General features: G+C 39.0%; 2 protein-coding genes and 1 pseudogene across 2 annotated transcripts; 1 reads left to right on the top strand and 2 right to left on the bottom strand.

Annotated features, from left to right (window-relative positions):
• Positions 1–68: 68 nt before the first annotated feature.
• Positions 69–2,944, bottom strand: LOC124192358 (acetylcholinesterase-like). Its single transcript, XM_046585591.1, has 5 exons — positions 2,641–2,944; positions 1,412–2,533; positions 738–1,345; positions 477–652; positions 69–367 (listed from the first exon to the last, which is right to left on the bottom strand). Exons 1-5 carry the CDS (start codon positions 2,743–2,745, stop codon positions 321–323), a joined length of 2,058 nt encoding a protein of 685 aa, XP_046441547.1. The 5' UTR covers positions 2,746–2,944; the 3' UTR covers positions 69–320.
• A 961-nt stretch (positions 2,945–3,905) lies between these two features.
• On the bottom strand, positions 3,906–5,866 carry LOC124192540 (neuroligin-4, X-linked-like). The gene is given in 9 exon segments (XM_046585897.1): positions 3,906–4,185; positions 4,254–4,377; positions 4,469–4,587; positions 4,653–4,794; positions 4,855–4,930; positions 4,932–4,944; positions 5,010–5,283; positions 5,360–5,550; positions 5,647–5,866. Coding segments are annotated over 7 exon segments (1,008 nt in total). The 3' UTR covers positions 3,906–4,185; positions 4,254–4,377; positions 4,469–4,495.
• A 4,664-nt stretch (positions 5,867–10,530) lies between these two features.
• LOC124192115 lies at positions 10,531–11,897 on the top strand (annotated as a pseudogene).
• The last annotated feature ends 682 nt before the right edge of the window (positions 11,898–12,579 follow it).

The following is a 12,579-nucleotide window of genomic DNA, read 5'->3' on the forward strand; positions in this document are numbered from 1 at the left end:
TCGACAAGATACGCGCTTAACTATTTGATGCCTTCATGAAAGCAGATAGCAAAATAGAAAACTGGTACTTGCGCACTTGAATAAGCATTGTATTATTCTTAATCTTATAGGAACATACCGTACTGAATAAGCAAAGTTGACGAATCCATGAATACGATTGCTCACATGTTATTTTCAAAGGAATAAGGTGGATCCCACATTTTTTAGTTAGGTCCATTCAGGCTCAGTATCAGAAGAAAAGATCAGAATCAGAAAACGACAGTAGCTTAGAAGTAGTATTATGTTTGTTTGTTGTCGAAAGCGAATAGTTTTTCTTTATGTCATCCTGTGACTTGCGGAAGCTGCTGCTCAAAACGAGAACAGGAGGCTGTGAAACAAGCAAAAGATTGTTATGCTACGATGTTATCGCCCATAAAATAAACTGTCGGGGTAAAGCTCAATTATTTCGTGTTCGACGAGAGATTGCGTTGTCTTACCTGTTGCCGTTTGGAGACTGGGTAGGTACTCCTTCCAGAAGGCACACTGCCTTAATCGAGGTCCACGATCCACCCAAGAATAATTAGCAACAAGTGTGAGATACTCTCGTGCGTAAGGTGTGTGAACCGGCCAGTAGTCTTGCGTCCAGGACCCGTCTATATTTTTACTAGGATCCCTACTCATTGATAAATGAAAACAAAATCAATTGAAAATTTTATAGCTGATTCATGGTGGAAGCCTAAAGTGCAAAAAATCAATACCCGTTTCGAGCAAAGTTAGCCCAATAGCGCATAATTCTTTTGCTGAGTGCGATCTCATGAGGTAAATAGCCCTTGGCTGGATCGAGTGGTTCTCCGAAGACGAAATTAATCTCGTCAGAGTGGAGGACGCCTGTCCAGGCCGGCCACAAATGGGTTGAAGAGCGATGGATGTAGTAATACATGTAGACGTTATTGCTACTGCCTTTTGTTTCTGCATAGTATTGAGCGAACTCGTTCACGTTGCACGTTAACTGACTGTCGCCGACCATCTTGTCAAGAGCGTCACGATTGCGATTAGGATCGTCCGGATCCGACCAGTCGGTGTATTCGAAGATGATGGCCTGTCGGTCAATGCTGCTGGAGAAAGGATTCATATTCTGAACCGACTGCAAGAACTGTTGTCGATTAATGGTGACATTCTCCTGTCGGGGAAACAGTTGGCTCAGGGAGTAAAACATAAAGAAGTAGCCCTCTTCCTTGTTGCTGCCCATTATAATGTTACACTTTTTAAAGTTGCCAGTCGCCAGGGATCGTTGCGGCGGCTCAGTCAGGAACACGCCGTCTACGATTGGCACGAATGAGAAATCCAGGGTGACCAATGGAAATTCCTAAATGATTTTCAAAACGATTATGGTCCAGCAACTAAATTAATTGAATTTGATTATTAATTTCACCTCGCTGTTGATCAGTGTTGAAGCGTTGATGGTCTTCAAACAATCCAGCGTAATGCTGAGATTGGTCCGGCTGTACGGGCAACCGACGGCCTTGGCGAGTTTCAATCCGCCGGCGATTGTCTGCTCCTTGTCGCCGACAGCCCATGGAGCAGTGGCCGAACCACTTTGCATAATAGCTTGACTGAATAGGTTCCTACTAAGTGGCGACAGCAGATGCATGGAGGCACTGGCCGCTCCAGCCGACTGACCGAACAACGTGATATTGTTCGGATTACCTCCGAAGAAAGCAATGTTGGAATGAATCCACTTGAGCGCCATCACCTGATCCAGCATGCCCATGTTGCCCGGTGCGCCCGGCTGGTCCAAGTTCAGAAATCCTAGCGAACCCAACCGGTACTGAAGCGCCACGTAGATGATGTTCTCCTCGGAGACGAGAATCTTTGGGTCATAAACGTCGAGCGTTGACGTTCCGCCGACAAAACCTCCTCCAAATATCCAGACCATGACAGCGGTGTTCTTGGGCCTCGGCCGGGGAACCGTCACGCTAAGGTAGAGGCAGTCCTCGCTTCGTTCCGTATTGGCGTTCCACATAGTAGAGCCGGTGAAGTTGCCGTAGAAGTCGTCTATCGTTTGCCAACATGAGTTGGGCTTGCTTCGAGTGTCCAGGATACCGTCCCACGGGTCCATCGGCAGCGGATGACGGAAGCGAAGTTCGCCCAACGGCGGCTTGCCGAACGGAATGCTGTTCCAGACATCCACCTGCTTACCAGTGGCTGCAGTGGCTGTCAGTCCGCGAACCCGACCCGATAACGTGGTGACTATCAGCGAAGGATCTTCAGCCGACGAGTCTGTTCCACTTGTCTGGTTTTCTGGAACACTAATAGCAGGACTGTATGAGGATGGCTGAGGAGCAGATGAAGGTTCGGCATCATAAGTCTGTCCTGGAGCATATGGTGGAACAGTGACTGGGACATAAATTTGTTGGGATTCGGACTGTGCGGCAGGAGCGTAAAATGATCCGGCTTGATCCGGGATGTACGCATGAGGTCCAGCAGCAGGTTCTGCTTTAGCCCAGCAACTGATAAAGACAGTCAACGCCAACGGCAGCAAACAAGCGGGAAGCTTAATTGAGCGAATTAAAAAATAAATCAATTTTAATAACTTTTAAAATTCAAAAGTAAAAAAAAAGGAAGAACACATTTTCAGTTGTGAGAATTCAAATTTCTTACCTTTGCCATTGCTGCGTCGGACGAATTAACAGTTATATTAATTGAAATAAGCAGAAATGCCAATTGTCGATGCGTCAATATACTGATTCGGTGAATTGTTGCCATACATGCAAGCAAAAGCTACGAAAGTGACAAAAGTCTTGCACGTTTGTTGTTTTTCTCCCTAACTGTAACTGTTATAGTGCGCAATTGTATTTGGTTAAAACTAAATAGTAAAATTTAAAAAATGAAAAAGTCGATGAAAAATAGATGTCTGCAGATCAGAATGGAAGAAGGTAAGAATCTGCAACTGGTGACTGGTAAGGCACCTGGATACAGACACAGTGATCGATCGGTGCGTTAGCGTTTTATACATACCTCTATAACAGGCGGGCAACGGGCTGGTGTTAGAATCCTTCATGCAGTATATAAGTACCGTATTGTGCTGCAAGTGCATTGCTGCTGAGGGTCTTGAAAAGAATTGATGGTGATGTGCATGATGTGGAAAAAAAAATTGCTTGAACCGTATTGCAATTATTGCATTGATTTGTTGTGCAACGTACGTTCATCTCTCCAAGGTATTCAAGTCCTTCCTGTCAGTGTTCACATGCTCTTTTACGGGATACGGAAATTCCTATTGATTTCATTGTTGTCTTAATTTAGGAGGTACAAAAACCACAGGTAAACAAACAAAGGTACGACAATGTACAAAAAAATGAAAAAAAAAAAAAACGAAAGCAACGTTTATCATTTTTCTTTTCTCAATTCTATTCTTTCCTCTTTTGACAAAGAGTCGTCACGACTTGCCAAAAGGAGCGAAATGCATTGCCCGAGACGTCCAATTGTTAGTCGAGAAAGAAGAATTGCTACGGTGTGTGAAAGAAATGAATGCGCATAACGTACTGCTTCGACTGTAACTGCTGCAAATACTCTGGAACACGCAAATAAGTGAGTAATGATTGACAGATATAGCTTTCTCATTTCTTCCATTGCTGCTGAAAAGCGTGAGAGAAAAGTAACCGAAATGTTTCAGATGGCAGAACGCTGTCATCAATTGTATCATCACTTTAGCAAATCAACCGGCCCTTATTTAAGTTAATTGTTCTTTTCTTCAAAATTAGCTGTTGACATGATCGCTAAAAACATTAATTTGATTCCTATTCTATTTTCTCTGATTCGTGTGCAGAAATATGTATCCGGCTCGGTTCAACTAAAAATCAGTTATTAGGGATGACGCAATCGTGGTTGGTGGCATAATACTGGCACAGATGCAGACGAAGATAGTCCGGTAATTGACTACATTTATTGGCATCTCTTTAAAATCGTATCGTATCAAATCTACAGATAATAAGTTGAATCATTCAGATATCAGGGTGAAAGCAGACAGCGGATAGAAATCTAGTATTCGCGCACTTAATGTTTGGTTGTACATGTTGGTTGTTAGCACTTCAAGCTTTGGTGTTGTGACGTTTTTTTCTTGGATTCCCAATATGCGCTTGCACATTCTTGCTTGGTTTATGGACTAACAATTCTCGGTCCCGCCTTGTCCACCGTTACCGTGTAATACTATATTATCAATATTTGCCGATATTAATCAACTGATGACAATATCTATTTTTTTTTTGAGAAATTACCAAAGTGTAGTCGTTTTTAACGCTCCAATATTTATTGATTGCCATAAATTCTTTCTTCTCATGGGTGTATGGAGGCCAATGCGGAATACCTTCTCTCATAGGCACTCCAGCAGGCGTCGGCTCGCTATAGGATCCCCGAATGCGTGAATTGTCAACGTTATAAGGGTATTTATCAAAGTTTACTTTAATATTAAGACAAAGTATTGTAAATTTACCCATAAGTGGCGAAAGTGGTCCACACTTCAATCATTTTTTTTACCAAGCTCTTTTTCGGTTTCGTTGTGAGGAATGGGCATGGTGAATAGGTACATGATTTCTTCAGCGTGCATCACACCTGCATATGATAAAATCGTAACAATATTCGTCAACTCTAGTTTCTAATGTCGTTCGACCACATACCACGGGGAAGGATTTCATCGGCTCCAATCAAGCTAACTTTACCGAGAAAGTCAAACGAGTACCAATAAGCGTGAGGATTATATTTGGTATGCAGCAATACAGTTTGCCAACCCCCGGCTTTCAAGAACAAGGTACCTGCAATCTACGTAAAATCAACGAATTAAAAAATCGAGGCCTTTCGAAAATTCAATGTACCCTATACATCAACTAGTCCTGGAATCATGACGGTGAAATTTCCTATCTGACAAGAATCAACTGCATATCCGAGATATTTGGTGGTCATCGCGGATACCTGAAATAAGTTATGAGAGAGTCGTATTGTACAACAAGTGGATGGCGAAGAGAATCTCTGATTACCCAAAGCTCCCATAACAACTCTCACGGCGTCATATTTCCAAAAATTCGTATCATTTTCAAGATCGTTCGGTCGGATGTACAAGTTCAGCGTCATGTCTAAAGCCATGATACCTTCACCTTCATTAGCGCCAAACATTAAATGAGCTTCCGTGTGGTAATTCCCACTTTCGATCAACTTTCTTGGCTCGTCTGTCAAATAACGAACTTTTCCGGTGGTCTGAATTATAGGAGATTGTCCTCCAAAACCCAACCCGCCGTTTAAAGTGTCGTTAGTCTAAAAAAAGATTTAAATAAAATTGTTGTTGTAAGTATCATTCAGCAAAATTACGATGACAAATTAGTATATAGACAGAGAAATAATATTGAGCGTCGCGTAGGGTTTTGACGTCAACGCTTCGCAGACAGTGCAACAAGTCGGCATATGGCTCAAGTGGACATCCAGCCAATTCAGCTATTACATATCCGTGTTTAGTTGAATTACGGTCTACAGCCCAATCAGCAAGCATTGAGCCAGATTCGGCAATGGCGTTCCTAAAAAGGCCTAGACTCAAAAAATGAATAAAATACCAACAAGATATTTGAAGCGGATATAGCTTACTCCTTATCTAATTTCACAGAGTAACTAATCTGCACTAACCTTCTTCTTTTGATTGGGGAGCAAGAAGTAGGAAACCCACACTGGCTGCACCGGCACTTTCTCCAACGATAGTGACTTTGTCCTTGTCTCCACCAAAATATTTGATGAATTTCTGGACCCAACGCAACGCTTCGACCTGATCAGCCATGCCGGCATTTCCTGGAATTTCTTCCGTGTCTAGTGAAAGGAATCCTGGCGCAATAAAACCAAAATTAATCATGGTTTAATTGCGATGATCATTATCATAAACCTCTCCGGTTTAACATACCAAGGGGACCCAGGCGATATTGTATTAGGGGAGACCGGGGCGAAATGGAACAACTTTTTTTGTCTGCCGTCTTTGTTATGATTTCTGACAAACTAGATGCATTTTAAAATTTCTGTTTGTTCTATATTGTTAAGCTACATCTTGGCTACCCACTTATTTTTTTTTGCATGTTGAAAGTGAAAAATAAACGAGATATCAAAGAAACATAAGTAAGCTTTTTTTTTACTCGGTCTGAACTCGACCGAAAAAAGACGGGGTAAAATGGAACAAACCCCGGGGTAAAATAGAACGCCATTTTTCTCAGCAACGGGTCAATAAAATCTATTGAAAAATCTATAGAAAAATAGAACATTCATTAATCTTCAAGATTATTACTATTTTTGTTAAAAAAAAAGGAAATTATTCTTGAGTAATCATTGTTTAAAAGTGGGACTATTTTTTCTTCAATTTTTTTTTGCTGTTTTCTGGTTATTCTTACTTAACCCCGCCTATTTCCGCTAGTCATTTGTTTTTGACACTGTCCCGCCCCTTATGTTCGAGAAAGAAGGAGGGCTTAAATTTCAATGCGTCAAAATTTTTTTTGTCCAAATTTTCAATGCCCAAAAAATGTGTTCACTTTAACCCCGTAAAAGTTGTTACATAAAAAGTAACATTTTCTCGGTGTACAAGTGAGCAATTATTTTTTTTTACGCCATAAAATAGAAAAAAGAAAAATCTTTAAAATGGCTATCTTACTTTAGTTTTAATTGAAAAACCACGCTTAGAAACTAGAAAAATTAAACAGTTATCCTAATCATCCAAACCAGTGATTTTACTTCTTCGATAATAACTTAACAATTATTTCAACTACTCCAACAAAATTTAACCCCAGGTTAAAAAATACAATTTCCCATATACCCTAAAGAAATAAAAAAATTTTAACGAGTTTTTCACTATAAAAGCCCTCTGTTCAACTTAACCCCCTGTTCCATTTCGCCCCGGTCTCCCCTACAACCATCACGACATCATGCGCCATGCGTAAATGGCTTGCTTAGTAAAATGCTTTAAGTAGTTAAATGCTTTAAGCGAGACATGCATTGTAATTTTGTTTATCTATCGCTTTTGAATGTACGGTAGAATTTTAATAATTTAATTGGTATATAACTGTTGAAAATTTTTTTTAAATATCTTTTCCTTCTTTCCCGTTGGTGCGTTTGCCTTTCTCTTGGTTGTCAAGCCTTGGGTTAATTGTTTGGCCTTCCCTGGTGTCCTGCTTTTACTTAATTTCCTAAGCCTACTCTTGAGCTGTGTAGCCTACTGTTGAGTTCTTTAGCCTTCACATGAGTTCGTTTGCCTTCACTGTAGTTTGTCTTAAGCCTATACTTGAACTTTTTCTCTTTTAGTATAATATATAGTGCGCATTTGAACTCGTCCAAATCACACATTCAGAACATCGACAAGAACTTGCAAATGCTGCTGTCGATCGCTTGGGTTGTATGCTCTCTCCTTGGAATAAACTAGCGATTATTGCAAAAACAAATATTTAACGAATGCTGTGATTGTTATTATACTTCGATCAACATTACAACAACAGTATTACCTTTTTTCTGCATCTCAAAAATTCTGTCCCTCTTCTTTTTATCTTTAAGTCCGATTGGTGTGATTTTAAAAAGTTGTATGCTCTTTCGAGTCCAAGACTCCCAGAGATGTATTATCTTGGTTTGTTTGTTTCATCTCTCAAATATAATAGACTGTTCTGAAAATGTTTTTGATTCAATAATTTCATTGACATTTTATGTAGTTCTATGCCCATCTGCAACTGGTCCGAAATTCGATATTACAATTTTTGAAGATCTGAAAGTTGAGTTATAATAAATTCGGTATTGCCACAACAGCACATCTCGTAAAAATAAGCAGACGAAACAGATTATCTGTACCATCGTCAATTGGGTGTTACTAGAATGCGCGTTGCGCGTAGCGCGGACACTAAAATTCGCGGAATTTGTCTTGCGCGTAAAAAACAAAAATGCGCGTCTCAAACTCTGGAATTTTTGCGCGGAAACGCACTAATATGCACGCATCGCAGGGGGAAAATGCGCGCCTAGACACTAAAATGCGCGCTGGTCGAAGAAAATATGTGTGCACCCATACTGAGATGCGCGCAAGACCTAAACTTGTGCATTTCAAACCTGCGCGCCGCCATCGCTGTTGCGCGCAATCAAACAGGAAATTGAACATTTTAAACGTGTGCGCAGCCAACACTGATGAAAACGGAAATTGCGCGCGAAACCCAAAATGCACTTTTAAACGTGCGCGTAACCATACTGAATGATGGCGTGGCTCAAACTTGCACATTTTAAACCTGCGTGTCGCAAATGCAAATAAAGCCGATGATTCTCTTCTTTAATAGCTTGCACTGCACAATTGTGTTTGTAATCTTCTAGAACTTTCTCATCTTCGTCTTCATGTTCGAATAGCAGGTACGTTTACTAATATACCATCCCATACTCCTTTTTCTTACCCTACCCCTTTCCTCCCATTTTTGAGAGTCTCATCTAGCTGTTCCTTTTTCGTTTTTTATTTCCTCGTCTTAACCTAACTTCGTCTTCATCGACATTGCTCGAGATGAACTGCCTTGACTGTTGACTCCCTCATAACTTCAGTTGCTGTGTGAATTTTGGTCCGTGCAATATGGCTCATTCCACTTGGTCAGCAAAAACATATTTAAGCAAAATTTATATTCTGGAACCCATTTCTGAACATTTAGTGAAATCACAAGGTGGAGTTCTTTACTTGTTCGAGGCTTAGAAGGAGGCCAAGGCCCAATGAAATTAATTCAAATTATTAATGTTGTATTTACATTTGTTGGTAGGGGAGACTGGAGTAAAATGGGACACCGGGTCAAAAGGGACAGTGGGGGGAAAAATAGTAGATGTTAATAAAACTTTAAAAATTTTTAGTATGTTATGTAAATCTGTATAATCTACTTCGGCATGACATTTTGTTGATTTTTTGTCAATAACTGCATGAGTTATTGACAAAACTAAAAAAACGGTTTTTATTTATAAATTTTTGTCTCCGCCATTTTATGTTTATAGAAACAAATAAACGGTAATGGCATGTAAATTTAATATTGAAATGAAGCTGATTCATTACTTGATCGTTTAAAACAAAAATTAGAATTTTAGACCAATTTGTTTAGACGGTATGAACTTTTAAAAAAAAGAGTCATAATCGGGTTGTTTGGGACAGCCGTTTTTGCCTAAAATGGGACAGTTACGGACCAATCAGCGTACAGCATTTTTAAGAGGCTCGATTTCCTGACCTAGCAACGCAGGATGTCCTACAGCTCCATATAAGGGTTTTTGTATATATAAGAAAAAAGGTTCATTAACACAATAATTTAATTGAAACATTTATAAACTCAAAGAGTCTATGCAGTGGAACACTTTTTCAATTTTTTTCAATTTTATTAATGAATTTTAAGGCGAAAACGGAGGACGTCCCTTACCACCCACCCCAGTGTCCTCACTTACCCCCAAAAATAGGCTCCTCCCATAAATCTGAGTAAACTTTAAAGGTCTTTTATGGAGAAATGGTTTATTATAAAATTATAAAAAAAATATGGGGGGTACATTACAATAAAGAATACATAAAAAAAAAATTTTAACGAAATTAAAGAATTAGTTGGGGAGATATAGGGGGTAAACGAAAACCGTCCCGTTTTACTCCAGTCTCCCCTACGACTTGCATGAATTTTTTCTTGTGGTGAAATTGTGTATTATTATTTGATCATAGTAACTATCCAAAGTTATTCTTGTGTCTAATTAGTATAGAATTTCATAACTGAAACAGGAATTTAAATTTTACTTTTGAATATTTACGATATTCTTCATGCCCTTAGTGTTTACATGGGTTCAATGAATTCAAATGTTCGTGAATTCTTTAGTGCGAAGTAATATCTCCTTTTTTTTGGTGATTATAATTAATACGATTATAGTAAATGGCGCTGCGTGAAATGTGTTTAACGATTCTGATTAAATCTAAACATGATTACACCACATAAACTTGTGACTGTTTGGACACGCATATTCTGAATTGGTTTCTCCCATGTTATTATTATCTATCAAGTATTCGTTATTATTTGCTGCTGCAACGTTCAGAATGGGAAAGTTTGGGTTTCGCGAGCATTTTCTGTTTGATTGGCGCACACGCTCAAAATTTTCTTGGCTAATCACGCATTTTAGTAGGCTATATGCTATGGCTGCGCGCTGGATTAATATGTGCAAGTTTGGGCCTTGCGCGCATTCTGTATGGCTGCGCGCACGTTTAAAATGTGCAATCTCCTGTTTGATTGCGCGCATAAGCGATGGCTGCGCTCTGGATTAATATGTGCAAGTTTGGGTCTTGCGCGCATTTCAGTATGGTTTCGCGCATATTTTCTTCGACCAGCGCGCATTTTAGTGTCTAGGCGTGCATTTTCCCCCTGCGATGCGCGCATATTAGTGCGTTTCCGCACAAAAATTCCAGCGTTTGAGACGCGCATTTTAGTTTTTTGCGCGCAAGACAAATTCCGCGCATTTTAGTGTCCGAGCAACGCGCACGCGCATTCTAGTAACACCCTCGTCAATTCGTCATTCGCTGTCGGTTGTTCCTTCCACTCCTGTTTATTACTAATTCAGACTTTCCAGAGAGGACACAAACAATATCTTTACTTATTTTTTTTCATTACACTTCTTTTGCTCATCTGTGGGAACCATTATTCACTCAAAGTATTGCGTTAAAAATGTTCAAGCAAAAATTACAAGCATAGGGTTTTCCTAATCCCGATACCTTGAATACTGCAGGTATTACATTATAAGTGTGTTATTGGATTTATATGAGATTTTTGAGCCAACTGTTTCTTTATTCTTAGACGAGAAGCAGTTTCTGAGCACTAATGCTTGGCTGGAAGATCAAAAAGTACGCTGCTACAAGAATGAAGATATAGGGAATCTCTAAGGAATACAACTGCTAAACAGTGGAACCAAGCTTTTGAACCATAATTGAAGGATCCGGATTGCCCTTTTGCCAATGGATCTAGGCCGGGAATTGTAGACTGGCTTCTTGTGCTGGCAGTGCAATTTGAGTTTAATGAGAAACCTGAAAGCTACACTTCAAGGCCTAAGTTTCAGCAACAAACTTCTCAGCAATCAAATCCACTTGAAAACTTGGATTGTAATAAGAGCTTTTTATTTCAATATTTTTTAAATCATTGTTGATAATTCTTTACATTATGATGCAGTTGAAAGTGAAGATTTCAATTGTTGAATTGGCTAACCTTCTTCAAGTTCCAAGACATCCAGATCATCTAACGACATTAGAAGGAATTTGCAATGTAATCCTAGAAAAGTTAAGTCTAGATGCATTGAAAGAGGCCTTGAAGACCAAGAATCCAGGAAACCCTATTCAATTTGAGAACATCAGCTTTGGCTTGGACATAAAATCCCCCAATGTAAGCAGTGCTGCAAATGTCCTTTGTTATTCATTCATTCATGATCTAAGTGATCTCCAAACCAAAATCAATGAGTGCCTTGTATGTGTTCAATCTCTCACTGCTAATCCCAAAACAGCCACAAAATTGGGGAAAGTTGGATTTCTAGTGTATTTTCTTTCTCATGGCTAACAGCAAATTAAACTCCAAATATTTTTCACAGTTAACTTCCTTCTTGTTTTTTTTCCCAACTGCAAATTCTTGTGAGTTGCATTGAATGGGTAAAAATTCAAAGAGTCTTGCTGCACCCACTGATGCAAAGGCTATGGTAGATAAAAATGGTGACGGTTTAAAAGGACGGTTTGAAAAACAAGATGGGTAGGGGAGACTGGAGTAAAACGGGACGGTTTTCGTTTGCCCCTATATCTCCCCAACTAATTCTTTAATTTCGTTAAATTTTTTTTTTATGTATTCTTTATTGTAATGTACCCCCCATATTTTTTTTATAATTTTATAATAAACCATTTCCCCATAAAAGATCTTTAAAGTTTACTCAGATTTATGGGAGGAGCCTATTTTTTGGGGTAAGTGAGGACACTGGGGTGGGTGGTAAGGGACGTCCTCCGTTTTCGCCTTAAAATTCATTAATAAAATTGAAAAAAATTGAAAAAGTGTTCCACTGCATAGACTCTTTGAGTTTATAAACGTTTCAATTAAATTATTGTGTTAATGAACCTTTTTTCTTATATATACAAAAACCCTTATGGAGCTGTAGGACATCCTGCGTTGCTAGGTCAGGAAATCGAGCCTCTTAAAAATGCTGTACGCTGATTGGTCCGTAACTGTCCCATTTTAGGCAAAAACGGCTGTCCCAAACAACCCGATTATGACTCTTTTTTTTAAAAGTTCATACCGTCTAAACAAATTGGTCTAAAATTCTAATTTTTGTTTTAAACGATCAAGAAATGAATCAGCTTCATTTCAATATTAAATTTACATGCCATTACCGTTTATTTGTTTCTATAAACATAAAATGGCGGAGACAAAAATTTATAAATAAAAACCGTTTTTTTAGTTTTGTCAATAACTCATGCAGTTATTGACAAAAATCAACAAAATTTCATGCCGAAGTAGATTATACAGATTTACATAACATACTAAAAATTTTTAAAGTTTTATTAACATCTACTATTTTTCCCCCCACTGTCCCTTT

Source organism: Daphnia pulex, chromosome 4, assembly GCF_021134715.1.
Source record: "Daphnia pulex isolate KAP4 chromosome 4, ASM2113471v1".
Lineage (NCBI taxonomy): Eukaryota > Metazoa > Arthropoda > Branchiopoda > Diplostraca > Daphniidae > Daphnia > Daphnia pulex.